Below are 27,299 nucleotides of genomic sequence, written 5' to 3' on the forward strand. Positions count from 1 at the left end.
GTTGGCAGGTCCTTCAGTCCGGACCAGATGTTATCAGCATCCCCGCCAGTGCCTCTTTTGGGAAAACTGAGCTTTTTCCTCGCAGCCATAGATGTGGAAGAAAATGAGGGTGGAGCTGTTGGCATGTCACGGTCCTCTTCAGAGGACAATCTCCTGACCAGCAGGTCTTTGCACCGCTGTAGACTTGTGTCCGCCGGAAACAGAGACACAACATACGCTTTAAACCGAGGATCGAGCACGGTGGCCAGAATGTATTCCTCTGACTTTAAAAGAGTGACCACCCTCGGATCCTGGCAAAGCGTACGAAGGGCTACATCCACAAGAGCTACATGCTTGGTGTAATCGCAATGGCTTACCAGCTCCTCCCTCACTTTCTCCAGCTGCTTCTGCAACAGCCTGATCAGGGGAATGACCTGACTCAAGCTGGCAGTGTCGGAACTGACTTCTCGTGTGGCAAGTTCAAATGGCTGCAGAACCTTGCACAACACGGAAATCAGTCTCCACTGCGCTTGACTCAGGCGCATCCCCACTCCTTTGCCTATGTCGTAGGTGGCTGTGTAGGCCTGAATGGCCTTTTGCTGCTCCTCCATCCTCTGCAGCATATAGAGGGTGGAGTTCCAGCGCGTCACAACCTCTTGTTTGAGGTGATGGCAGGGCAGGTTCAAGCTTTTTTGATGTGCCTCTAGTCTGCGGTAGGCACTGGCTGAATGCCGAAAGTGTCCAGCAATTTTGCGGGCCACCGCAAGCATCTCCTGCACACCCCTGTCACTCTTGAGGTAATGCTGCACCACCAAATTAATGGTGTGGGCAAAACATGGGACGTGCTGGAAATTGCCCATATTTAATGCCCGCACAATGTTACTGGCATTGTCTGACACCACAAATCCCCATGAGAGTCTAAGTGGGGTAAGCCACTGGGAGATAATTTCCCTCATTTTCTCTAATATGTTGTCAGCGTTGTGCCTCTTATTAAAGCCTGTAATGCACAATGTTGCCTGCCTTTGCATGAGCAGCCATTTTGTAGATGCTGCTACTGATGCAGCTGTTGCTGTTGCTGCGGAAGGGGATGCATCTACCCAGTGGGCTGTCACAGTCATATAGTCCTTCGTTTGCCCAGAACCACTTGTCCACATGTCCGTGGTTAAGTGGACAGTGGGTACAACCGCATTTTTAAGAGCACTGAGGACACTTGATCGTACTTCTCTGTACATTTTTGGTATCGCCTGCCTAGTGAAGTGGAATCTCGAGGGGATTTGGTACCGGGGACACAATACCTCCATCAACCCTCTAAATCCCACTCCACTGATGGCGGACACCGGGCGCACGTCTAACACCAACATTGCAGTTACAGCCGCAGTTATACGCTTTGCAATAGGGTGACTACTATCGTATTTGGTGGTCATGGCAAACGACTGTTGGACAGTCAATTGTTTGGTGAAAGACTTAGCGGTCTTACGACTTCCCCTCTGGGAAGATGACCGACTAACAGCAGCAACAGCAGCAGTGGCAGTAGTAGGCGTACCGCTGCAGGATTCCTCGGATGAATCCCGTATTGAGGAGGACTCAGTCTGGCTGCTGACTTGGGCTGCAGGACTGAATCTGATGGAGATTGTGGAGGAAGTTGACGAGGAGGGTGTTGCTGGTGTGTATCCAACTGGACCACGGGATTTAGGTGTCCCTGTACCGATGAGGGTCCTAGCCCCAGTTCCTGAACTAACCACTGAACTATGAAGGTTATTCAGGTGACGTATAAGGGAGGATGTTCCTAGGTGGGCAAGATCCTTACCCCTGCTTATTTGAGCTTTACATAAGCTACATATTGCCATACATTGGTTGTCTGGATTTGGATAAAAATAACTCCAGACCGAAGAGGTGCATTTTTTGGTCTTCTGACCAGGCATGACGATGGGCTTTTTCATCCCATGGACATCAGCTGTTTCCCCCCCTGGTGCCTCATTTACAATAACCACATCACCATCCTCATCATCAAGTTCCTCCACAGCGCCAGCTACATCATCAATAGCCTCCTCCCGAGCCACCTCTTCCCGTACAGTGATGGGAAGGTCAGGCTTGACAACCACCAACACCCTTGGACTCGCCTTGGGGATTTGTGATAATTTCTCTTTAGAAGGCAGAGTTGTTTGCTGTTTTGTTGCTGACAGCATAACTCTCTTCAATTTTTTGTAGGGGGGGGGAGGAGGAGGAGGGCTAAGATCCGTGGGTGAAGCTGAACCACTAGTCATGAACACGGGCCAGGGCCTAAGCCGTTCCTTGCCACTCCGTGTCGTAAATGGCATATTGGCAACTTTACGTTTCTCCTCAGATGATTTTAAGTTTCTCTTTTTGCTACTTTTTCTTAACTTGGGCTTTTTGGATTTTACATGCCCGGTACTACGAGATTGGGCATCGGGCTTGGAAGACGACGTTGATGGCATTTCATCGTCTATGTCATGACTAGTGGCAGCAGCTTCAGCATTAGGAGGAAGTGGGTCTTGATCTTTCCCTACTTTATCCTCCAAATTTTTGGTCTCCATTATATGTAGCACAAGATACTGCAGAATGTGTGAACTTGGTAATATTGCAGTACCAATGGACTTATACTGCTGGATTGGTTTTGCAAATTTGGTTATAATTATTATATATTTTTTTTTTTTTTTTTATTATTTTTTACTTTTTTTTTATTTTTTAAAGACTTGGGAATAATGGGGAAATAACTATGCCCTTAGAAGCACAGAGCACAGGACACAGCACCACTGGACTGAACAGGACACGGCACAGGACCCAGCAGCACTACGGAACTCAGCAGGACAGAGCACAGGACACAGCACCACTGGACTGATACTGCAGAATGTGTAAACTTTGTAATATTGCAGTACCACTGGACTTTTACTGCTGAATGTGTGAACTTGGTAATATTGCAGTACCAATGGGCTTATACTGCAGGATTGGTTGTGAAAATTTTGTGGTAATTAAAAAATATTAAAGTAGTTTTTGGTATTTTTTAAAAAAACTTTTTTTTATTTTTTTAAACACAGGGGAATATTGGGGAAATAACTATGCCCTTAGAAGCACAGAGCACAGGACACAGCACCACTGGACTGAACAGGACACAGCACAGGACCCAGCAGCACCACTGACCTCAGAAGGACAGAGCACAGCACACAGCACCACTGGACTGATACTGCAGAACACAGCACAGCACAGCACAGCACAGCACAGCACTAAACAGCACAGCACAGCACAGCACTAAACAGCACAGAACTAAACAGCACAGAACTAAACAGCACAGAACTAAACAGCACAGAGGACCACCTAACACACCCTCCCTCTACCCTGATCAATGCCCGAGTGAAGATGGCGGCGACTAGCGGGGAATTTATAGGATCTGAGTATCGCGAGATCCGACAACGGGATTATGAGTCAGAGCCTCAGTTTCACTTTTGAATTTGGCGCCAATACCCGGATCTGTCTCGGATCCGACTCGGATCCGCAACGTTCGGGTGGGCTCGGATTTCAGAAATCCGAGTGCGCTCATCCCTAATTAATATTTTTGTTTTCTTCAGTTATTTAGCAGTGTGCACTTACAAGGGGTAACTGGTTTACTATCACCCCTACTTTTATACTTGGTCACCACTGATGTGAAAACTAGTTATATTTTACATGAAATGCTTTTGTAAACATGCACATACATTTTACATAGAGTACAATGAGGCAACTGAAAATATGACGAACAACGTAATGGTTTTGAAGGGGTCATTTTTTTCTTCAAACTTTGCACTTAGCATAAAGGTTTTGTTATTGACATCCAAATTTGTATGTTTGCCTCCTGCAAGCATAATCTACTAGTATTTCCAGTATAACAACTTTCACAATGCATGTATGTCTGTTATTAAGGTATTCAAGGTGATACAACTTCTATTTTTTTTATTTTAGTAAATACAAATTGTATTGGTCTTCTGAAGTACAGGCACACAATAAAGATAGAAGACAGTACAGCTGTACAAATTTAGTGACTAAGGGGTCCATCTATAATATATACATTTAACCAGCATGTTAGTTACATGATATCATCTGTACTTTACATTTGAGATTGTGGCCTCAGGGTGTGTTTAATTGGTGTAAGTGCCATCACAGTTTATCTGAAAACCACTTAAATATTCTTTATTGAGATATACAGATACAGGTATTTAAATGCAGGCGTATGGAATGTAAGTAATATCCTTGGTGACATTTGCCAGCCGTTTGATGTTTCAGTGGGACAGAGTCTCCCGTGCATCTCTGTCATTATGCCCTGAATTTTCAATAAAGTTGTAACAGATTCTGGATACTATATTACTAATCTTGATTAGCGCTGGCTTACCTGAGGTGCGGAGTCTAACGATCTCCCCGGTGTTCACCAAGAACCGCCGCAAGGCGGGGTGGGCTTCGCTGCCAGGAGTCGCAGGTCGCAGTCCCCAGGTTCGCCTCAAGATGTAGTACAGCGGAGTGAAGCGGTGGTAGCGGAGTCAACAAGCCGGTTCGGTACACAGGACTGGAGTCAGGCAGAATCAGAAGGCAACTCGGAGTCAACAAGCCAGGTTCGGTACACGGGTCACAAGAATAGGAGAATGGTCAGCAAGCCGGGTCGGTACACAGGGATTAGAGAGCCAGGGAAGTCAAACAGGCAGAGATCAGCACACAGGAGACACTGGAAACAGGAAGACACTGCAATCCACGAAGAGCAGGAGCCAGGAACAGGTAAGTGTTGCTCTGACACTCAGCGAGTGTCAGAGTGAGGTTTTTATACAGAAGGGGATTCAAAATCCCCGCCTCTAGGTTGTGGTCATGTGACCGCCTCCGGGTGCGGTCACATGGTCCTGAATGCGGAAGTGCGGCTGGACGGAGCGGCGGGGATAAGGTAAGTCCGTAACAGTACCCCCTGCCATAAAGGTGGACTCCGAACACCTAATAGGGTTTCAAAGGAAATTTTTTATGGAAGGATTTAAGTAGACGGGGAGCATGTAGGTCAATGGCTCTTACCCATGAGCGCTCCTCAGGGCCGTAATCCTTCCAATCCACCAAGAACTGTATGGCACCTTGAACTTTACGAGAATCTAGGATAGTTTTAATCTCGTATTCAACTTGATCCCGATCCACAGCAGGAGGAGGAGTTCTGGATGAGGTGGAGAATCTGTTGGTTACCATCGGTTTTAACAAGGAGACATGGAAGACATTGGGTATGCGTAAGGAGGGAGGCAGACTCAATCTAAAGGCTACGGGATTAATAATCTCAGATATAGCAAATGGGCCAATAAACTTGGGAGCAAATTTTTTACTGGGAACCTTTAAACGAATGTTCTGGGTGGATAGCCATACCCTGTCACCAACTGCAAAACTTGGAGTCATTCTTCTCCTTTTATCGTAGAATTTTTTGTAACGAGTAGTTGCTTGTTTTAAGTTTGTCTTGGTTTGTTCCCAAATATTAGAGAAGTTACGAACCAGAGAGTCCACTGCTGGAACTTCAGAAGATGAGACTTGAGAGAAGGTGGGTAGTCTAGGATGGCAGCCATACAGAACAAAAAAGGGGGAGTTAGAGATGGCCTCATGTAAATGGTTGTTATGGGCGAACTCGGCCCAAGGGAGAAGGTCCACCCAGTTGTCTTGGTTACTAGAGATAAATATTCTTAGAAACTTCTCTTATTCTTGGTTGGTTCTCTCAGTAGCCCCATTGGACTGGGGATGATATGCGGAAGAGAAGTCAAGCTTAATCCCGGATTTATTGCAAAAAGACCGCCAAAATTTTGATATGAATTGTGATCCCCTATCGGAGACAATATGTTGAGGACAGCCATGGAGGCGAAATATTTCTTTAATAAAAATATCGGCTAAGGAGGAGGAAAAAGGAAGGCCTTTGAGAGCAATAAAGTGAGCTGTTTTAGAGAAGCGATCCGTGACCACAAGCACTACAGTACAGGATTTGGAAGGGGGAAGGTCCGTGATAAAATCCATGGAGATCTGTGACCAAGGGTAATCAGGAATGGGTAATGGGAGCAAGCATCCATAAGGCTTCTTCCTAGAGGTCTTGTGTTGAGCACATTTGGAACAAGCAGCAACAAATCTCTTCACATCCTCCAGCAAGGAAGGCCACCAGTAGGTCTTGCGAATGCCGGCATGCCCAGAGAAGAGTGAGTGATGAGCCCAGTGAAGGAGCCGGGTGCGTAGATGTGGCAAGATGAATGTTTTGCCTGGAGGACAGCCCTTTTTCAGGTGTGTAACTGCCAATACTTGACATGGATTTACAATGAATTTCTTATCTTCCGAGGATTCCATGTCAGCTGGATCAAAAGTGCGAGATAAGGCGTCTGCCTTCGTGTTCTTAGATCCTGAATGAAAAGTGATGTTGAAATCAAAGCGTGAGAAGAATAAGGACCACCTTGCTTGTCGAGGATTTAGACATCGGGCAGTGCGTAAGTAAAGCAAATTCTTATGGTCGGTATATATGGCGATAGGGAATTGCGCTCCTTCTAGTAAATGTCTCCATTCGGAGAGAGCCAATTTGATGGCCAGGAGCTCTTTGTCGCCAATCCCATAATTCCTCTCAGCAGGTAAAAAGCGACGGGAAAAGAATCCGCAGGGATGAAGTTTTCCAGAAGGACCTCGCTGTGATAGTACGGCTCCTGTGCCAACAGAAGAGGCATCTACCTCCAGGACAAAGGGACGAGAACAATCTGGCTGTTGAAGAATGGGTGCAGATGAAAAGAGAGACTTTAATAATATAAAGGCTTGGATAGCCTCAGAGGACCAAATACCAGCATCAGCAGATTTGCGGGTCAATGCTGTGATGGGAGCCACGAGAGAGGAGTACCCCTTGATAAATTGGCGATAATAGTTGGAGAATCCTAGGAAGCGTTGAGTGGCTTTAAGGCCTGAAGGTTGGGGCCAGTCAAGTATGGCTTTCAATTTTGTGGGATCCATCTGTAGACCGGTGCCCGAAATAATATATCCCAGGAAGGGAATTTGTCTCTGCTCGAAGGTGTATTTCTCCAATTTGCAAAATAACTGATTTTTTCGGATACGAGAGAGGACCTCCAATACATGAGTACGATGAGATGCTAGATCTTGAGAAAAGATGAGAATGTCGTCCAAGTAGATGACTACAGATTGGTACAAGAGGTCTTGAAACAGCTCATTCATAAAGCTCTGAAATATGGCTGGGGCATTGCATAGCCCGAAAGGCATGACCAGATATTCAAAGTGGCCGTCTCGGGTGTTAAACGCCGTCTTCCATTCATCCCCCTCCTTAATGCGTATAAGGTTATACGCTCCTCTGAGGTCAAGTTTAGAAAAGATGGTGGCACCCTTGATCCGGTCAAATAGTTCAGAAATCAGTGGCAGTGGATACCGATTTTTAACGGTAATGGCATTCAGGCCTCTGTAATCAATGCAAGGGCGGAGGCCCCCATCTTTCTTTTTTACGAAGAAGAAGCCAGCCCCAGCTGGGGAGGCAGACTTGCGGATGAAGCCCCTGTTTAGATTTTCTTGGATGTACTCCTCCATAGCCTTAGATTCTGGGAGGGAAAGGGGGTAAACACGGCCCCTGGGAATGGGTTTACCAGGTATCAGATCAATGCCACAGTCCCAGATTCTGTGAGGAGGAAGTCTAGTGGCCTCTTGTTGACAGAAAACATCAGAGAAGGTTTGGTATGGCTCAGGCAGGAGAGTCACAGGAAATTCTTGGGTACGCCTGGGACTATTCGGGGGAACCACTCTCTGTAGGCAGCAAGAGAAGCAGGACTGTCCCCAGGACAATATGTGACCAGATTTCCAGTCCAAGGTGGGAGAGTGGGCACGAAACCAAGGAAGTCCTAGGAAGACTGGGTTGGTAGATCTCTGTATTACTAGAAAAGAAATCTTCTCCCGATGAAGTGCTCCTATCTGAAGTAGAAGAGGAATAGTGCGTACCAAGATGGACCCCTCAGGGATTCTTCCCCCATCAATGGCCATCAGAGAGATGGGTTGTTCCAAGGCTTGTGTGGGAATAGCGAATTGTTTAACTACTGTGGCAGAAATGAAATTTCCTGCGGCTCCGGAATCTAGAAGAGCCGACTGCGGGAAGGTCTTTTGTCCTAACTGAAGGGAAATGGGAATAGACAGGCAATCATTACTATTGGGAACTGACTGACACTGAGAAAAGAGGCCCAACGACACAGCTCCAGAACTCGTTAGGCCCTGTCGTTTCCCGAGCGTTTGGGACAAGAACTCAGAAGATGGCCACTCTCTCCACAATATAAACACAACTTGTTCCGAAATTTCCTCTCCCTCTCTTCGGCTGATAGGCGGGTCCTCCCAAGTTGCATGGGCTCTTCAGGGGGAAGAACAGGGGTTTGGAAGTTGGGGGCCAAGCGAATCATGCTACGCCGCGACTGTTCCTTCTCGGAATTACGTTCCTTGAAACGCAAATCAACTTTGACACAGAGGGAGATAATGTCGTCCAAAGACGTAGGGAGTTCCTGGGATACCAACTCGTCTTTGATTCGGTCTGAAAGGCCCTGCCAGAATGTAGCTACTAGAGCCTCATCGTTCCAGCGAAGTTCAGAGGCCATGGTTCTGAAGTGGACCGCATACTGCCCCACAGACTGGTTTCCCTGGCGGAGACGTAGTAAGCCGGAAGCGGCATTGGACACCCTTCCTGGCTCATCAAATATTTTCTTGAAGGTGGACAAGAAGAGGTTGAAGTTATGTAGAATGGGGTCGTCCCTCTCCCATAAGGGGGAAGCCCATGCTAAAGCTTGACCGGACAATAACGAAATCACATAGGCCACTTTCGTTTTTCCGGAGGGGAAGTTCCCAGGTAGAAGCTCGAATTGTATGGAGCATTGATTTAAAAATCCTCTGCAATTTTTAGGGTCTCCATCGAACTTAGGTGGGTTAGGTAACCGTAGCTGCGAGGAAGAAGCTGCTGCTGCGGCCTGAGGTACAGGGGCCACTGCCGGCCCAGGTGATCCACCAGCCACTAGGGTGTTCTGGACAACATCCAAGCGAGTGGATAGACTATTGAGGAATTTTAAAAGTTGCTCTTGGTTAGCTTCTTGTTTATCCATCCTTCCTACTAAATGCTCCAACAGATCTTTAGCTGTGGTATCCATGGTCAGAGCAAACTGTAACAGATTCTGGATACTATATTACTAATCTTGATTAGCGCTGGCTTACCTGAGGTGCGGAGTCTAACGATCTCCCCGGTGTTCACCAAGAACCGCCGCAAGGCGGGGTGGGCTTCGCTGCCAGGAGTCGCAGGTCGCGGTCCCCAGGTTCGCCTCAAGATGTAGTACAGCGGAGTGAAGCGGTGGTAGCGGAGTCAACAAGCCGGTTCGGTACACAGGACTGGAGTCAGGCAGAATCAGAAGGCAACTCTGAGTCAACAAGCCAGGTTCGGTACACGGGTCACAAGAATAGGAGAATGGTCAGCAAGCCGGGTCGGTACACAGGGATTAGAGAGCCAGGGAAGTCAAACAGGCAGAGATCAGCACACAGGAGACACTGGAAACAGGAAGACACTGCAATCCACGAAGAGCAGGAGCCAGGAACAGGTAAGTGTTGCTCTGACACTCAGCGAGTGTCAGAGTGAGGTTTTTATACAGAAGGGGATTCAAAATCCCCGCCTCTAGGTTGTGGTCATGTGACCGCCTCCGGGTGCGGTCACATGGTCCTGAATGCGGAAGTGCGGCTGGACGGAGCGGCGGGGATAAGGTAAGTCCGTAACAAAAGTTAAGGGACAAATTGGCTCAGATAGGTAATGAGTCTAGTCAAACTAGACAATTATTTTGGCAAACATGCAAGCATTTAAATTCTGTTGAAGTGGCATAAATTCACTCACTTTTAGAAAGTGAAATTGCTTGGAATTTGCTTGTTTTGAAATCATGATATTCATGTACTATTTGTTAAAGCAAACATCCTTACCTTTTTTGGTAACATCTTTGTATTATTTTACTACTATTTATTTCATGTTTTATCATTCTTATCCTACTGCAACATAACTTTATTGTGGGTAGCAAATGCAAAAATACTACAGGTAGTGGTCAACAAAAAATGTAAACCTCAATATAAAGTCAATCAGTAGGGTGTTGGGTAGCCAGGTGCAGCCAGTAAGCACAATGGCATTGAGTGTATGGAATTGAGCAGGAGGCTTGCAGCACAATTCATTTACAAGTCACTTCACTAGCATAAGGATTATGTTGAAAAATGCTGTCTTATTTGTTTCAAAATATCCTTGTGGCTGGATCACGTAGAAATAACTTATTGAAGATATTAATTTTAATTTGGAGTGCAATGCATCCCTGTATATCATTGCAAATGTACTTTTCCTTATATATATCGGTATGTGTTTTGTATGGAAATGTATCGATTTCAGAGACAGTGTGTTATGTTGCAACTGTCTAGAGACAGGTAACCTCATGTTAATTAGTCCTTTTCATCGCTCAGTGACCAAAACGTCTGTTACGCCTGAAAGACAGGAGGAGGTAATTATACTTGCTGGTAGACTCCCTATGCAAGTGATCACAGATAAATGTGAATTTTGCAAGTTAAATTGTGTTCAAAGCAAGATTCTAGAAATGTTTTATCCTGATGGTAAACATTCAATAGAAAACCTCAGATGCAGTGGCACCGCTAGTAGCCATGTAAAAAGGTGTTAAACCCCTCCAGGCTGATTTATGTGCAGGCTGAATTAATCAGTCTGGATTGCTTAAAGGGGCAGGAGGCCAGATTAGCTTTGGCATAGCTCCAAAAATTTACCAAAATTGTCTTTAAAAAGCTCTGTTTTACACTGAAGTGTATTATACCATCTTTACTTTCTGGATATCATTAGTGCCTCAAACTTTTGAGTTTGTAACTGTGCTTTTTAGAACTTCCTGAGCTAATAAACATAATTGCAAGGAACCTGCCTGTATGCCTACTTACCTGTTGTAATTTCTGTGACCACAGATTAGACCAAATCTAATCCGTTATCCAGCTGTTCTGAGGTTGGGACCCAGCATTCCAGTACCAATGCTTTGCCCGCTACCTGCAGCTCTGGCCAGTGTGATAGGCCAGGGGAAACCTTGATCTGCAGGCAAGAGGTCAAGGGTACCAGCCCATGTTTACCAGCAAGGTAGTACACTATCAGCAAGAGTTACCCAGAAGGATGTGGTTGTAGTCGCCGCTAAGGAGCTTAGTGGTGGCAGCAGCAAAAGCCCCTCCTACTGCAGTTAGAGGGTGCATCTGGGATAAAGAAAGGGGATGGTGGCAAGGCAAGCCCAGCCGGTCCCCAGCAACACAACAGACAGAATGGTATAGGAGGACCATCCTGTCACAATCCTATAAATGCTTGAGTGGTTTAGGTGACAGAGAAGGGCAAAAGCTCTGCTATACATGCCCCAATTATAACCTCCTCAAAATTACAGAAATTTAATTTTGCAGCCATATTAGCCATAATTATAGGCAACCAGGACAATTCAGAATTTTTATACATGACCCCGACCGTGCAGGGATGTAATCTGCTTAATTTATACCTGTATGGAAACCTTTACTTTGAAGATGTTTGGTGTCACTCATTTATAATAACTTTATTCTAGATGCATGAATGGATTAGTTTTACAGCATGATCTCATTCACTATACTACAAGAAAAAAAAAAAAAAGGGAGATTGCGTGTTTAAACTAGACACGAATATTTGTTCCTATTTAATTTTAATACTGAGCCTTGTATAGGTATGAAAAAGGGCATATTAACCAACTTGTCTGCCAAAATCCATGGGTTTGAAAGAAGATTTAGCATCTTATCAGGACAGTGATCATAAGTACAAAGCAACATTCAGGGGCAGATTGGGAATTTAAAGTGGCCCTTAAAATTATTTTGAAAGTCGCATCATGTGGGCAGAGCCAAAACAACTGTAGCCGAGTTAGTACACCTTTAGCCATAGCCAAAACTGGCGATAACAGACCAGGTATCGTGGTGGTATAAGAGATACTTGCTAAATAAATTTCCACGTCCAAAGGCAATCTTTCCACCAGCTGGGGTTACTGCAGGGAATAACAGCATTATGGCTGACAATAACCCTTTGAAGCAAGAAAAAGCACTTTTAAATTTTTGAATGGCCTTTCACCCTTTACCCTTTAATAAATCAGCCCCCCCAGTGCAATAAGTTATGCCTGATCAACAGTGTCTCAAATCCCCATTAGCGTGTGCACTAATAGGGTTTTGTGCATGATGAATGAAATCTGTAACATAATTAAGGTTTGCTATTGAGACACTAAGCAAAAATTATTAAAATCAGAAAATTGTTCTTACCTGCCATCCTAAGGTTAAATCATGTGCTGCTGGACTCAGCTGTGCTTCTGTTTGTTCCTGTCACTTCTGATCAGCAGCCACCAGCACTACTACTGCCTGCCAGACTCCAGACGCAATGGAGGAAGGAAAGACATGAATAGAGGAGTAGTGGAAGATGAGGGTGAAAAATGGTAGTGCAAGTGGGTCGTGGGGGCAGAAGAGAGAAAAAGCTGGGATGGGGGGGACAAAGGTAAACATAGACACAAAGGGACAGGGTGGACAGGTCCCCCTCACCTCCAACATTGTCAAGATGGCTGCTGCAGCATCGAATTGGTTAATACTCGATGCGGCTGTGCTGAATGGGTTATACCCCAGCGCTCGTGGTTGTTAAAATGGATTAAAGGGAATATTTATTAATTTAAATGTTTGTGTTTAATGTATGGGCATTGTTAATAACTGTCACGCAGCGCCAAAAGAGTTAAGTCCTTCCTCTGCGGCGGTGGTAGTCAGCATATCGGTGCTGACTACCCCGAACATGACTTACCCCCTACGTCTTCACACTGAACGGCTCCTTCCCGACCAGGCTCCAGGACGACTGATGTGACAATCGACTGCAAGGCATCGCAACGAATGAGGAAGCCGGCAAGACTTGATGACGTCACAGGTGACTGCAACGCTGTTATCGATGCTGTTAAGGGGGTAATGTAAGTATGCGGAAATGGACATGACGTCATTTATTGGTGCCGGGATGCTGAATCGTGGCGATTACTGGAGGTCTGTTTCTGAAATGGTCGGGATTACCAGTCTGTCGTCAATGACAGGTTCACGCTGTCCATTTCGGGGAAACTCTTGTCTGCATTTTCAAAGTGGAGGTAATGACTACCACCACTCGTAAATGTATTTATTTTTATATTGTTTGTGTATGGATTTTTTTATGAGGTTTTGGAGGAAACTTGTTTCTGTAACTTTTCTGAAGAAAGGAAATCCCATGCTAATTTAGCCTTTTCATCTGAAAGGGACTAACACATCTTTTTAGCCTGCATGCACAGCTTAGGGGCATTATCCGACTATCCTGTGTGTACTGTTAAAGGGATAGGGGAACTAGTTGAATAATGAAAGAGCAAGTAATTTGGGATTGCTGTAAATTTTGTTAAGTTTAAATTATGTTAAATCCAAATTTAGAGAATATATTGCATGCTGATGTTATACATTAAATATATAGCATTAAATATATACATTAAATATCATTCTCAAAACTTTTATTATATAAATAATATATAAAAGTTTGAGAATGACACAAATATTATTTTTCACAATGTCTGCTGCCTAAGTTTTTATGATGGCAATTTGCTCATACTCCAGAATGACATGACGAGTGACCAGATGAATTGCAATTAATTTCAAAGTCCCTCTTTGCCATGACAATGAACTTTATCCCAAAAACAACATTTCCACTGCATTTCAGCCCTGCCACAAAAGGACCAGCTGACATCAGATCAGTGATTCTCTCATTAACACAGGTGAGAGTGTTGACGAGGACAAGGATGGAGATCACTGTGTCATTCTGATTGAGTTAGAATAACAGACTGGAAGTTTTAAAAGGAGGGTGGTGCATTAAATCATTATTATTTCTCTGTTAACGTACAAGGAAACACGTGCAGTCATCATTGCTTGGCACAGAAAGGGCTTCACAGGCAAGGATATTGCTGCTACTAATTTTGCACCTAAATCAATCATTTATTGGTTTATCAAGAACTTCAAGAAGAGATGCTCAATAGCTGTGAAGAAGGCTTCAGGGCATCTGAGAACGTCCAGCCAGTGATGGGAAAGTTGATGCAGCTGCCGGATCGGGGCAACCACCAGTGCAGAGCTTGCTCGGGAATGGCAGCAGACAGATGTGAGTGCATCTGCACACACAGTGAGGCGAAGACTTTTGTAGGACGGCCTGGTGTCAAAAATGCCAGAAAAGAAGCCACTTCTCCCCAGGAAAAACATCAGAAACAGACTGATATTCTGCAAAAGGTACAGGGATTGGACTGATGAGGACTGAGGTACAGTCATTGTCTCTGATGAATCCCCTTTTAGATTGTTTGGGGCATCTGGAAAAACCATTGTCCGGAGAAAGAAAGGTGAGCGCTACCATCGGTCCTGTGTCATGCCAATAGTACAGCATCCTGAGACCATTTATGTGTGGGGTTGCTTCTCAGCCAAGGGAGTGGGCTCACTCACAATTTTGCCTAAGAACACAGCCATGAATAAAGGATGGTACCAAAACATTCTCAAAGAGCAACTTCTCCGAACCATCCACGAACAGTTTGGTGATGAACATTACCTTTTCCAGCATGATAGGGCACCTTGCCATAAGCCAAAAGTGATAACTAAGTGACCCGGGGATCAAAACATCTGAATTTTGGGTCCATGGCCTGGAAACTCCCTAGACGTTAATTCCATTGAGAACTTGTGGTCAATCCTCAAGAGGCGGGTGGACAAAAAAAACCCCACAAATTCTGACAAACTCCAAGCATTGATTAGGCAAGAATGGTCGGCCATCAGTCAGTATGTGGCCCAGAAGTTGATTGACAGCATGCCAGGTAGAATTGCAGAGGTCTTCAAAAAGAATGGTCAACACTGCAAATATTGACTCTTTTGCATAAACATAATATAATTGTCAATAAAAGCCTTTGACACCTATGAAATGCTTGTAATTTTACTTCGGTATACCATAGCAACATCTTACAAAAATGTCTAAAAACACTGAAGTAGCAAACCTTGTGAAAACCAACACTTGTGTCATTCTCAAAACTTTTGGCAATGACTGTAATATCATACTTTGATGCGTACTGAACTGTTGTAATTCCTGTGACCTACAGATTAGGCAACTCTAGTCCATTATCCAGCTGTTGAGGTTTGGGACCCAGCATCTAGTACCAATGTTATGCCTGCTACTCTGCAGCTCTGGCTATTGTGAGAGGCCAGGGGAGACCATCCACAGCAACCCTGATCTGAAGGAAGTGGTCAGGGGTACCAGCCCAGGTGCCCAGCAAGGGGGTGCACTAGCTGCAAGTTACCCAGAAGGAAGAGGTTCCAATGCTGGTGAAGGAGCCTTTAGAGGTGGCACATTTAGGATAAAGAAAGGGGATGTTGTCAAGGCAGGCCCAACATGGTAGGGTGGCACAGGAGGTCTATCCTGTTATGGGAAGAAATAAAGGGACAGGCACACATAATTTGTAGACAGACAACAGGCACTGGCAGAGAGAAACGTGGAATGAAACAGATGGTGAGAAATGCCACACATACAAAATTGTAGACAGAGATACACACACACACACACACACACACACACACACACACACACAGTAAGTGGTGGGGTGGCAGAGGTGCACACACACAGGTGGGTGCGGGGACAGATAAAGGCACACAGGGGTTAGCCGAGAGCCACAGATGCAAACAGATGCTGAGACAAATATGGGTGGTAAATGGAGTCAGGGGTGGGCAGAGTAGGAGAGGGGAAGCTTCTTACTTTGAATTCTGCCGCCTTGTGCAGGGACCGTCCAGTGCAAAGTCCTGAACAATGGGGGAAGTTGCTGGGAGAAAGGGGAGCAGCAGAATAGAGGGCTAGCAGAGGCAGAGGTGGGGAAACACAAGTACACGCCAATAGGCAGCACTGTTTGTGTACATTAACGCACACTGACTCTGTAAAGCAAAAGACAGTGCGCAGTCCAGCCTACAAAGATGCCGGCCCAAATAATTGCTTTTGGGACCATACCAGCCCGCCAAGCTCCTAGCAGCCCCATAATGTTAGGGGGGTCCCTCGGCCTACCATGAATTCTTCTGGTAAGATCTATGACCAATCTGCCCCTGGCAACATTGAATTAGATTATCAAGGAGTTATTGTATGACTCATATAGAATTAAGATCTTTAATCAAAATATGTGGCTACATTTTAGCCCACATCTTCAAACTTTTAAAACTGCTTTGGAAAACTTCAACAATTTCAACATACAACAAAGCTCTTTTTTTAAATTCATTCTTATTTTGCTTTATTTCTATGTTCTTTTTCTTTAAAAATGTAGTGTATTCTGATTAGATCCGTTAAGTAATCTTCAACTTTTTCATGCATTTTTTTCTTGTAATTTTTATACAACATTTTTGGTAAATGTTTGTAGTATAATAATGATATAATATTATTATTATAATATTATTATTATTCATTTTTTTTATTTATCTAGTAATGGAAGTCAATAATTGCTAAAAGTATATACATATCTTACAAGTAGTGAGAATAATACACATTTCTAGTTTTGTACAAGTTTTTATTTTTTGTTCCCTTTATTGTGAGTTTTTTTATTATCTCATTACATAGTACCCAACAAATTCCAAACAGACATGGAGGCCAATTCCAACTCTTATAGTACTGCCAAACTAGATCCTAGCCTCTCTGGCTATGTAATAGATTAAGCAGTGCATGTGGTTGCTCCTAAAGTTTCATAAATTTGTTTCTATTCATTTGGTGTGGAAAGTCACCAGGTACACAGAATCTTTAAACCTGACCCATTTTATCCTGGAGATATTTGCCTGTTCCTGAACTTCGAGCTTGCTTTCTGGCTGTGTTACCGTGGGATCAATTAATTATTTTATGTAAATGGGTTATTTTCTATCAAGTAAAGTTAATTCAGTCAGAAAGTTCAGCAGTAGAAAAATCACTTAGATTAAATAGGTTGACAGGCCCTAGAATATGTAGGCACAGTCTTTTTTTCATCTTTTTACTTTTGTAGTACTTCACAGATATCCCATACCACCCTATTGTCCGGATTTAGGCGGGACAATCCCGATTTGAGGGCTTTGTCTTGCTATTCAGATCGGGACAGCGTTGTCCCACTTTTGGCAAATTTGGGAGGTGTCTTACTTCACCCATACGTCACACAGGAATAGGAACTGAGCGTGTGTTCCACTGTGGAACGCACGCCGGGGACCGGAGCCCGAGACACATGCTTATAGAACGGTTTCACTCCTCAATGAATCACAGACACGCCCCCATTATGCCATACACGCCCCCGTGCTGACGCAGGCACGTCCACTGTCCTGCTTTGAAATCCTTCAGTGTTGGGAGGTATGGATATCCCATGTTTTTCATTGGTTGGATTACTTATGGTTGAAATGTCTGGCAAACTGTCGGATTTAGCTCAGTGAACATAGTAGGAGTAAAGATGTGACTGGGATAAAACTGATTGTTAAAAAATGACTTATATTAAAATATATATAAGTGTTGGCATACACTAAAATTTTGTCAATAATGCCATTGTTTTCTCTACGATATTTTTTTGTAAAAGCAGTGCACATGTTTATTGCAAATGTTCTTTAACTTTGTAGGAACCGTGTTCGTTATGAACTCTCGGCTGCGTGCTTTGGGTGGAAGGATAAATAACATTCGAGCAACTGAACTTCCGAAGGAGAAAAATAGGTCAGAGGTGGTTTGTAACGTCCGCTTTTTGGATGGCTCTCAGCAATGCTTCAGAGTTAATGTAAGTCTTACTAGGTTTGTGCATACTTAGTTTTGGGGGTTGTTGTTTTTCTTCAAGGAAGTGAAGACATTTATGATAGTTGGTGCACAGTAAAAAGTGACAGCGGGATTCATGCTATCATTTTAAAACTTGATGAAAATGTGGCAACTGAACTCTGATTGGTTTTTGTATTATTATGTTTTATTTACACGCTGACATATTACGTAGCACTGTGCATCTAGGCAGTCATAAAACATACAAATTACATGCAATGACGTGGAACAGAAGGTAAAGACGGCCCTAAGCAAATTGGCTTACAATCCAGGAGGTGTGGGAAACTTTTGATACATAAAGTAGTGTAATTACAATCGTAGGTGGTGGTGGGAAGTGTGTGTCGCTTTTGTAAGGCAATGGCATTATCAGCCGACAAGAATAAAATGGCTATTGGCAACTGCTATTTCTTTGCAGTTACTGTAATGGATTGAGGAGAGGAAGCAGATGGCAGAGACACAAAATATGAAAATGTCCTGCAGAAATCTTAAACACAAACTTGTTGTCAACTAGGGGTGTGCACCGGCCACGTTTTGGGTTCTGATTAGCTTGAGGTTTTGGGTTCTGATTGGTTTTGCCAAAACACCCCACTAAAGGTTTGGGTTCTGATTTTTTTTTAAAAAAAGCATAAAAAGTGCTAAAATCCATATTTTTATTTTTTTTTCACTCCTACACTATTATTAACCTCAATAACATTCATTTCCACAAATTTCCAGTCTATTCTGAACACCTCACAATATTGTTTTTAGTCCAAAAGGTTGCACCGAGGTAGCTGGATGTCTAAGCTAAGCGACACAAGTGGGCGGCACAAACACGTGGCCCATCTAGGAGTGGCACTGCAGTGACAGACAGGGTGGCAGTTTGAAAAACTAGGCCCCAAAGAGCACATAATCGCAAAAAAAGAGGTGCAAGATGGAATTGTCCTTGGGCCCTCCTACTCACCCTTATGTTGTTGAAATAGGACAAGCACACTTTAACAAACCAATCATTTCAGCGACAGGGCCTACCAAACTACTGTGGCTGAAATGATTAGTTTGTTTGGGCCCCCACATAAAAAAAGCTATTCATCTCTCCCTGTACAAACTAAACTGGCTCTACTGAGGCAAGATGTCATCCTCATCCTCTGATTCCTCGCCCCCTTCAGTGTGTACTTCCTCATCCTCACACATAATCAATTAGTCCCCGCTGGACTCCACAATCACAGGTCCCTCTGTAGTCTCTGGAGGCCAGTGCTGGTCTTGATTGAAGAATTGATAATTCATTTTTATGAACATCATCTTCTCAACGTTTTGCGGAAGCAACCTCCTTCGCCGCTCACTGACCAGGTTCCCCGCTGCACTAAAAACTCTTTCCGAGTACACACTGGAGGGGGGACAACTCAGGTAAAATAGAGCCAGTTTGTACAGGGGCTTCCAAACTGCCTTTTTTTCCTGCCAGTAAGAATAAGGACTGTCTGACATGTCTACTTGGATGGTGTCAGCAAAGTTATCCTCCACCATTTTTTCAATGGTGACAGCATCCAATGCAGCGACAGTAGACATGTCTGCAATGGTTGGCAGATCCTTCAGTCCGGACCAGATGTTCTCAGCATCCCTGCCAGCGGGTCGTTTATGAATGAAATCTCAGCTGTTTCCTCGCAGCCACAGGTGTGGAAGAAAATGAAGCAGGCATGTCACGGTCCTCTTCAGAGGACAATCTCCTGACCAGCAGGTCTTTACACCGCTGGAAACACAAAATACACTTTAAACCGAGGATCGAGCATGGTGGCCAGAATGTATTCCTCTGAATTTAAAAGAGTGACCACTCTCGGATCCTGGCAAAGCGTACGAAGGGCTTCATCCACAAGAGCTACATGCTTTGTGGAATCGCAATGCTTTAACAGCGCCTCCCTCACTTTCTCCAGCTGCTTCTGCAACAGCCTGATCCGGGGAATCACCTGACTCAAGCTGGCAGTGTCGGAACTGACTTCTCGTGTGGCAAGTTCAAACGGCTGGTGAACCTTGCACAACACGGAAATCAGTCTCCACTGCGCTTGACTCAGGCGCATCCCCACTCCTTTTCCTATGTCGTAGGTGGCTGTGTAGGCTTGATTGGCCTTTTGCTGCTCCTCCATCCTCTGCAGCATATAGAGGGTGGAGTTCCAGCGCGTCACAACCTCTTGTTTGAGGTGATGGCTGGGCAGGTTCAGGCGTTTTTGATGGTGCTCCAGTCTTTGTTAAGCAGTGGCAGAATGCCGAAATTGTCCAGCAATTTTGCGGGCCACCACAAGCATATCCTGCACACCCCTGTCACTGTTCAGGTAATGCTACACCTCCAAATTTATTGTGTGGGCAAAACATGGGACGTGCTGGAAATTGCCCATATGTAATGCCCGCACAATGTTACTGCCGTTGTCCGACACCACAAATCCCCAGGAGAGTGTAAGTGGGGTAAGCCACTGCGAGATTATTTCCCTCAGTTTCTTTAAGAGGTTGTCAGCGTTGTGCCTCTTATTAAAACCGGTGATACACAACGTTGCCTGCCTTGGAACGAGCAGGCGTTTTGGAGATGCTGCTACTGATGCTGCTGCTGCGGAAGGCGATGCATCTACCCAGTGGGCTGTCACAGTCATATAGTCCTTAGTTTGCTCTGAACCACTTGTCCACATGTCCGTGGTTAAGTGGACAGTGGGTACAACCGCATTTTTCAGAGCACTGAGGACACTTTTTCGTACTTCTCTGTACATCCCGGGTATCGCCTGCCTAGTGAAGTGGAATCTCGACGGGATTTGGTACCGGGGACACAATACCTCCATCAACCGTCTAAATCCCACTCCACTGATGGCGGACACCGGACGCATGTCTAACACCAACATAGCTGTTACGGCCGCAGTTATCCGCTTTGCCATAGGATGACTACTGTCGTACTTCGTGCTCATGGCAAACGACTGTTGTACGGTCAACTGTTTAGTGAAAGACGTAGCGTTCTTACGACTTCCCCTCTGGGTTGATGACGACTACCAGCAGCAACAGAAGCAGCGACAGTAGTAGGCGTAGCGCTGCAGGATCCTCCGGAAGAATCCCGGATTGAAGAGGACTCGGTCATGCCAGTGACATGGCCTGCAGGACTATCTACAATCGAGATCGAGGAGGAAGTTGACGAGGAGGGTGTTGCTGGTGTGGATACAACAGGACCAAGGGATTTAGGTGTCCCTGGACTGCTGACAGTCCTAGCCACAGGTCCTGAACTAAACACTGAATTATGAAGGTTCTTCAGGTGACGTATAAAGGAGGATGTCCCTAGGTGGCCAAGATCCTTACCCCAGCTTATTTGAGCTTTACATAAGGTACATATGGCCATACATTTGTTGTCCGGATTGGGATAGAAATAATTCCAGACCGAAGAGGTGGATTTTTTGGTCTTCTGCCCAGGCATGACGATGGGCTTTTTCATCCCATGGACAACAACTGTTTCCCCCCCTGGTGCCTCATTTAAGATAACCACATCAGCATCCTCCTCGTCAAGTTCCTCCTCTGCGCCAGCTACATCAATATCCTCCTCCCGGTGTACAACATTCACACCTTCATTAGCCAAATCTGTAACTGGACTGTGGGTGATCCTTCCAGCATATGCAGAGGGCGTGCTGCAAATGGTGGAAGGAGCCACCTATTCCCGTACAGTGATGGGAAGGTCAGGCTTCGCAACCACCAACACCCTTGGACTCGCCTTGGGGATTTGTGATGACATCTCTTTAGAAGGCAGAGTTGTTTGCTGTGTTGTTGATGACAGCTTAACTCTCTTAAATTTTTTAGAGGGGGGGAGGAGGAGGGCTTAGATCCTTGGGTGAAGCTGAACCACTAGTCATGAACACGGGCCAGGGCCTAAGCCGTTCCTTGCCACTCCGTGTCGTAAATGGCATATTGGCAAGTTTACGTTTCTCCTCAGATGATTTTAATTTTCTTTTTTTGCTAATTTTAGTGAACTTTGGCTTTTTGGATTTTACATGCCCTCTACTAGGAGATTGGGCATCGGCCTTGGCAGACGACGTTGACACACACACACCCAGCAAAGGCTTTAAAAATTATATGCAGCACAGGACAGTAACACTGGACTGGAGTTATACAGCAGTACAAATTCCTTTATACTGCAGGAACAGTGAACGTAGTTAAATATTGCAGTACTAATATTTCTGGACTGCAGGAACAGTGAACGTAGTTTAATATTGCAGTAATAATATTTCTGGACTGCAGGAACAGTGAACGTAGTTAAATATTGCAGTAATAATATTTCTGGACTGCAGGAACAGTGAACGTAGTTTAATATTGCAGTAATAATATTTCTGGACTGCAGGAACAGTGAACGTAGTTTAATATTGCAGTAATAATATTTCTGGACTGCAGGAACAGTGAACGTAGTTTAATATTGCAGTAATAATATTTCTGGACTGCAGGAACAGTGAACGTAGTTTAATATTGCAGTAATAATATTTCTGGACTGCAGGAACAGTGAACGTAGTTTAATATTGAAGTAATAATATTTCTGGACTCGGGGCCGGCGCTTCCATTAGGCAAGCTTAGGCAGCTGCCTAGGGCGCCGTGCTCTGGGGGGCGCCACTGACTCAGGGTAATAATACCTTTTAATGTTAGCTGCAGCCGCTGGCATAATTAAGCTCCCCGCCGCACATCATTTGAATTCACCAGGGGTTCAGCAAATCATTGCACAGCAGAGTAGCAAGGCGCCCTTTTGTCTCACTTCCGCACACCTATTCTCCACCCACGGAGGAGTTCATTCAGTAATAATGGCGCCCAGCGCTTCAGTATGGGTGGGATCCCGGATAGCAACTCACAGTCTGGTTGATATTAATGTTCTTTGGGTGTCAGTGGCAGTGGCGACTATTAATCTGTGGGAGTGGGGAAGTGAGGGGGATTCTATAAAATCGGAATCAGCTTTAGAAGCAGTCTCTGGGGGAAGCTCAATTGTGTGTCCAGCCAAAGCACCCAGTGAATTTCCAGCCTTGCTACATTCAGCTACAGCCTGAAGGCAGCCGAGAGAGCCAAGAGTCAGGCAGGGGAGGTGCTGTGGTGGAAGCACTGCTTAGAATGGCTGTGAAACAGGAGCAGCTCTGTTCAGTTGGACTAGGAAACTTGGAGTGTAAGGTAATTAAACCTTTCCTGATATCTTCTAATAAACTAAAGGCTATTATTTAACTAAAGAAGTCATGGGCATTGGCTTTACTTCAAGTGATTTTTTTTGAGTTTGTGAATTTTAGTGCAATGGACTATTTACGTAACATCTTGTGGAAATGGCACTTCATTGAATAATGACACATAATGACACATCAGAACTGTGCGTTAAAAACACAGCACAAAGCTTTTACAATAAGCAAAAAGGTAGCGTCTTCAAGCACTCATCTATTACAGCTCATTTGAATATCTCAGGTACAGAGGCAAAGTATTGTTTTTGCACTATTGCTCTGTATCTGGTACACAATTGTGACTAGATGGCCTATGGAGAAGGACCTCCCCAGTCTGTCCAGGAATTCTGTACGCCAACGCAAAACCTAGTGGAAGTGTACAAAGCCTGGTGCAAAACCCAGTAAACACTGCTTGTACTCCTATGTGTCACTGTGCCTAAATACATCCATCATAAAATATAAAAAGATTGCAATGCAGATCAACAACACCATGACACCCATAGGTGCCCATGTGTCCCCGTGCCCATATGTGTCCCCTTGCCCACCTATGCCTGTCCCCCCTCCCTTTGAATGTGTGCAAATCTGTCTAGACAAAGCCCCCAAAGCCTTAAGCCAACTCTGATGGTGCCTATGTAACGTAGGCCTTGAAGAACAGCAGTTGAGCCACCAGCCTAGGTAAGGTTATGAATATGGGCCGAAGTTTTTTTCTGTTTTTTATTTGGGGGGGGGGGGGGGGTGAGGCTGAAGCTTTGCCTAGGGTGCCCAGAAACCTTGCACCGGCCCTGTCTGGACTGCAGGAACAGTGAACGTAGTTTAATATTGAAGTAATAATATTTCTGGATTGCAGGAACAGTGAACGTAGTTTAATATTGCAGTAATAATATTTCTGGACTGCAGGAACAGTGAACGTAGTTTAATATTGCAGTAATAATATTTCTGGACTGCAGGAACAGTGAACGTATTTATATATTGCAGTACTAATATTTCTGGACTGCAGGAACAGTGAACGTATTTATATATTGCAGTAGAATTTTTTTTATACTTTTTTTTAAAAAAAATTATAATTTTTGTATAATTTTTTTATTATTTTTTTATAACAATGGACTTAGCAGGACAGAGCACAGGACACAGCACCACTGGACTCAGCAGGACAGAGCACAGACACAGCACCACTGGACTCAGCAGGACAGAGCACCACTGGACTCAGCAGGACAGAGCACAGGACACAGCACCACTGGACTCAGCAGGACAGAGCACAGGACAAAGCACCACTGGACTCAGCAGGACAGAGGAGAAGGACACAGCACCACTAAAAACCCAACCTCACGCTACCCTGATCAATGCCCAACTGAAGATGGCGCCGGCGAGCGGGAAATTTATAGAATACAAGTATCGCGAGATCCGACGGCGGGATTTGGAGTCAGAGCCTCGTTTTCATTGTTTCTCTCCGCCGGAAATACCCGAACAGAGCTCGGATCGCCCTCGGATCCGCACTGTTCGGGTGGGCTCGGATTGCGATAATCCGAGCCCGCTCATCGTTATTGTCAACCATAAATATCCTTCACCATTTATCTTAACTTAACCTCCTTATTAGAAATTAGTGAAAGCAATTGCACTACTTAAATTAATGAAATGTGTACATGTGAATAAAATAATTTTAAACGTGCAGCCAGGACAATTAAGGCTGCTCTGTATGTGGAAACAAAAGAAAAGATAGTCTGGTGCTCTAAAACAATATATAAATCTCTATGAATCAGCTTATACATAAATAGGCAGATTTTGTGCACTTTATAGCTATATTGGGATAAGCTCACCTGCCAACATCAAGGCATCTCCTGCAAGTGAGTCCATAACATTTCTAGCAAATTGAACAAATATATATTAAGGGTGTCTGTAACTGGATCACTTATAAATAACTTATTGTTATAATATATTTAAATTTTTAGCGCAGTGTACCAATTTATATCGATGTACTGGTTTTTGATACTGTGTATTAGAAAAGTTCTGATATTTTGTTATATTGTGCGTATTTCTGTATAGGGAAAGTATTGATTTCTAATATTTTGTGCCAAGTCAGAGGAAATCTGTTTTGCTGATAGCAGGAAATGCTAAGCCTTTTAAGTCTTCATTTCAGAAGTGAGAAACACCTCCTTTGGCCTGAAAGGCCGGCAAAGGGCAGTTACCTGGGTGCATGTCTTGTTAGAGAGACAGGAAGCCTCCTAACAATATAGACAGCACATTTAAGGAACTCAGGTTCATGTGAAAGTTAAACTGTGTTAGATGCAAGATTAGATAATATACTGATGTTAAATAATTCAATGTGATTGTTCAGTCTTTGCAAAGCCATCTAGGGTCAGGGGGCGGAGTTACCCCCTGCTAACAGTTGTGTCACAATCTGTATAAGAAGGAGATCTGTTTGACCATGTATCATTCCATCTGTAGCTCTTGAAAGATCACTAGTACCACAAACTTGCGATTAACTGTCCTTATAAGGGCTACATGATCTAATAAAACATCCTTGCTTCAAGAACCTGCTTTGACGACTACTTACCTGCTGAAATTCCTGTGACCTGTAGATTAGACAATTGGATAATTCTATCCGTTATTGGGCTCTTCTGAGGTTGGGACCCAGCATTCCAGTATTAAAGCTTTACCCGCTACCTGCAGCTCTGGCCAGTGTGATAGGCCATGGGGAATCATCCATTGCAGCCCTGATCTGAAGGCAAGATGTCAGGGGTACTAGCCCAGGTGTGCCAGCAAGTGGGTACACTAGCAGTGAAAGGTACCCAGAAGGAAGCGGTTCTTGGTGCCGGTGTAGAAGCCTAGTGGTGGCAGTAGACTCCTCCTACTGCGACAGAAGGGGCGTATTTGGGATAAAGAAAGGGGACGGTGGCAAGGCAAGCCCAGTCTGTGTCCAGCAACACAAAAGACAGGGTGCCGTAGGCGGTCCATCTTGTCACAGTGTCACAGTGTCACAATTAAGACCCTCCCTGATCCTCCATTTTTAAAGCTTGCAGAACCTGAGGGGAGTGGTCTGACTTCCAAAAAACAGACTAGAGATTAATGAAAACTCCTCTTCTGGTTTTAGACAAAGCTGTCTCTTTGTTGGTACATGGAACTCTTGTGGTTATCCACAAGCTCGGAATATCTGTGTGCCAGGACAGTTGTCCCCCATGTTCGGCAGCACTTCCTGCCACCAAGGAGACACTGGGTATTACCCATACTTGCCAACTTGTAAGATTTCCCTTCTGGGAGGAAAGATCCCTCTGGTGGTTCCTGGGAGGGTGGCCAAGTAGATCACGTCGTTTGGCCCCGACCCCTAATTTGACATCACGATGATGCATAGATAAGCCCCCTTACTTAACTTCAAAGGGGCCAGAATCCAGGAGGTTTCCCTTCTCTCCCGGGAGTGAAGGAGGACTCCCAGACATTCCAGGAGAGTAGGCAACTATGGTATTACCAAAGGAGGAAAAGAGAACAGCAGGTGAATTTACTGGCTCCAGTAGCTGAACTGAAATGGTATTCAATAGATTTTCTAAACAACCTTGGCTATAGTGTGATGACACTCCTTGGCAGTACCATATCATTTCGCACCATCTTCACAAATATTTAGCTGTTTTATATTTTTGGGAAGATGATAATGTGAGAGCTAAGACACAGAGCAGATCTAAAGGGCACCTATCAGTAACTGCCGTTTCTATGCTATATTTATTTCTGGGCTGCAGCAGACGTTTTTTATTTGCCACAGTTTTCATTAATGTCCCTCATTAACTTATAAACTTCCATAATCCCATAGCAATTCTTTTGATGAACTACACGTTAGATTTACCCTAATAATGTGCATTTGTTAAGGAAAATCTGTTTCTTTACATCCCTTTTTGTGCCTGTTACCATTAATGGGTTATCTCAAATTAGTCCCTTGCAGTACTCAATTTAAATAAACATTTAATATTGTGTAAATACTTTAAACCTTTTAAATAAGGCTGCTATCTAAAATGTTATGTTACAAACTGAGTCTGTTTGTCTCTCTCATCAAATTCACAAAGTTGCTCATCTGTTTGAAGTAAAATTTTCTGCAGTAACCCCATTTAAGTTGTTTTTCATTATTATGGTTAAATGACATGAACCTTTTGTTTGCATCTCTGTTGTTCTCCTCCATATGACTAGTAGTGGTCTTCAATATTAGTGGAGGTGATGGTGAAACCGTTTTCATGTATACCAATATTTAATAGGAATTTCTAGTGGTCTTTGTGGCATAAAATAGACTATTCAGGACACAGTTAGTGAAAGTT

The 27,299-nt window shown here is 44.3% G+C and overlaps 1 protein-coding gene across 8 annotated transcripts in view; it reads left to right on the forward strand.

Annotated features, from left to right (window-relative positions):
• PTPN3 (protein tyrosine phosphatase non-receptor type 3) overlaps positions 1–27,299 on the forward strand; it is a 607,886-nt gene that overhangs the window by 84,841 nt on the left and 495,746 nt on the right. For 6 of the 8 annotated variants that reach the window (XM_075212795.1, XM_075212794.1, XM_075212797.1 and 3 more), the window contains exon 2: positions 17,653–17,804. The exons of 1 other annotated variant lie outside the window; for it this stretch is intronic. In XM_075212795.1, the coding sequence (XP_075068896.1) occupies positions 17,667–17,804 (138 nt within the window). In that variant the 5' untranslated portion in view covers positions 17,653–17,666. Of the gene's footprint in view, positions 1–17,652; positions 17,805–27,299 lie in introns of those variants that run through there. One more of the 8 variants, XM_075212802.1, reaches the window with a different exon arrangement.

Source organism: Mixophyes fleayi, chromosome 5, assembly GCF_038048845.1.
Source record: "Mixophyes fleayi isolate aMixFle1 chromosome 5, aMixFle1.hap1, whole genome shotgun sequence".
Lineage (NCBI taxonomy): Eukaryota > Metazoa > Chordata > Amphibia > Anura > Limnodynastidae > Mixophyes > Mixophyes fleayi.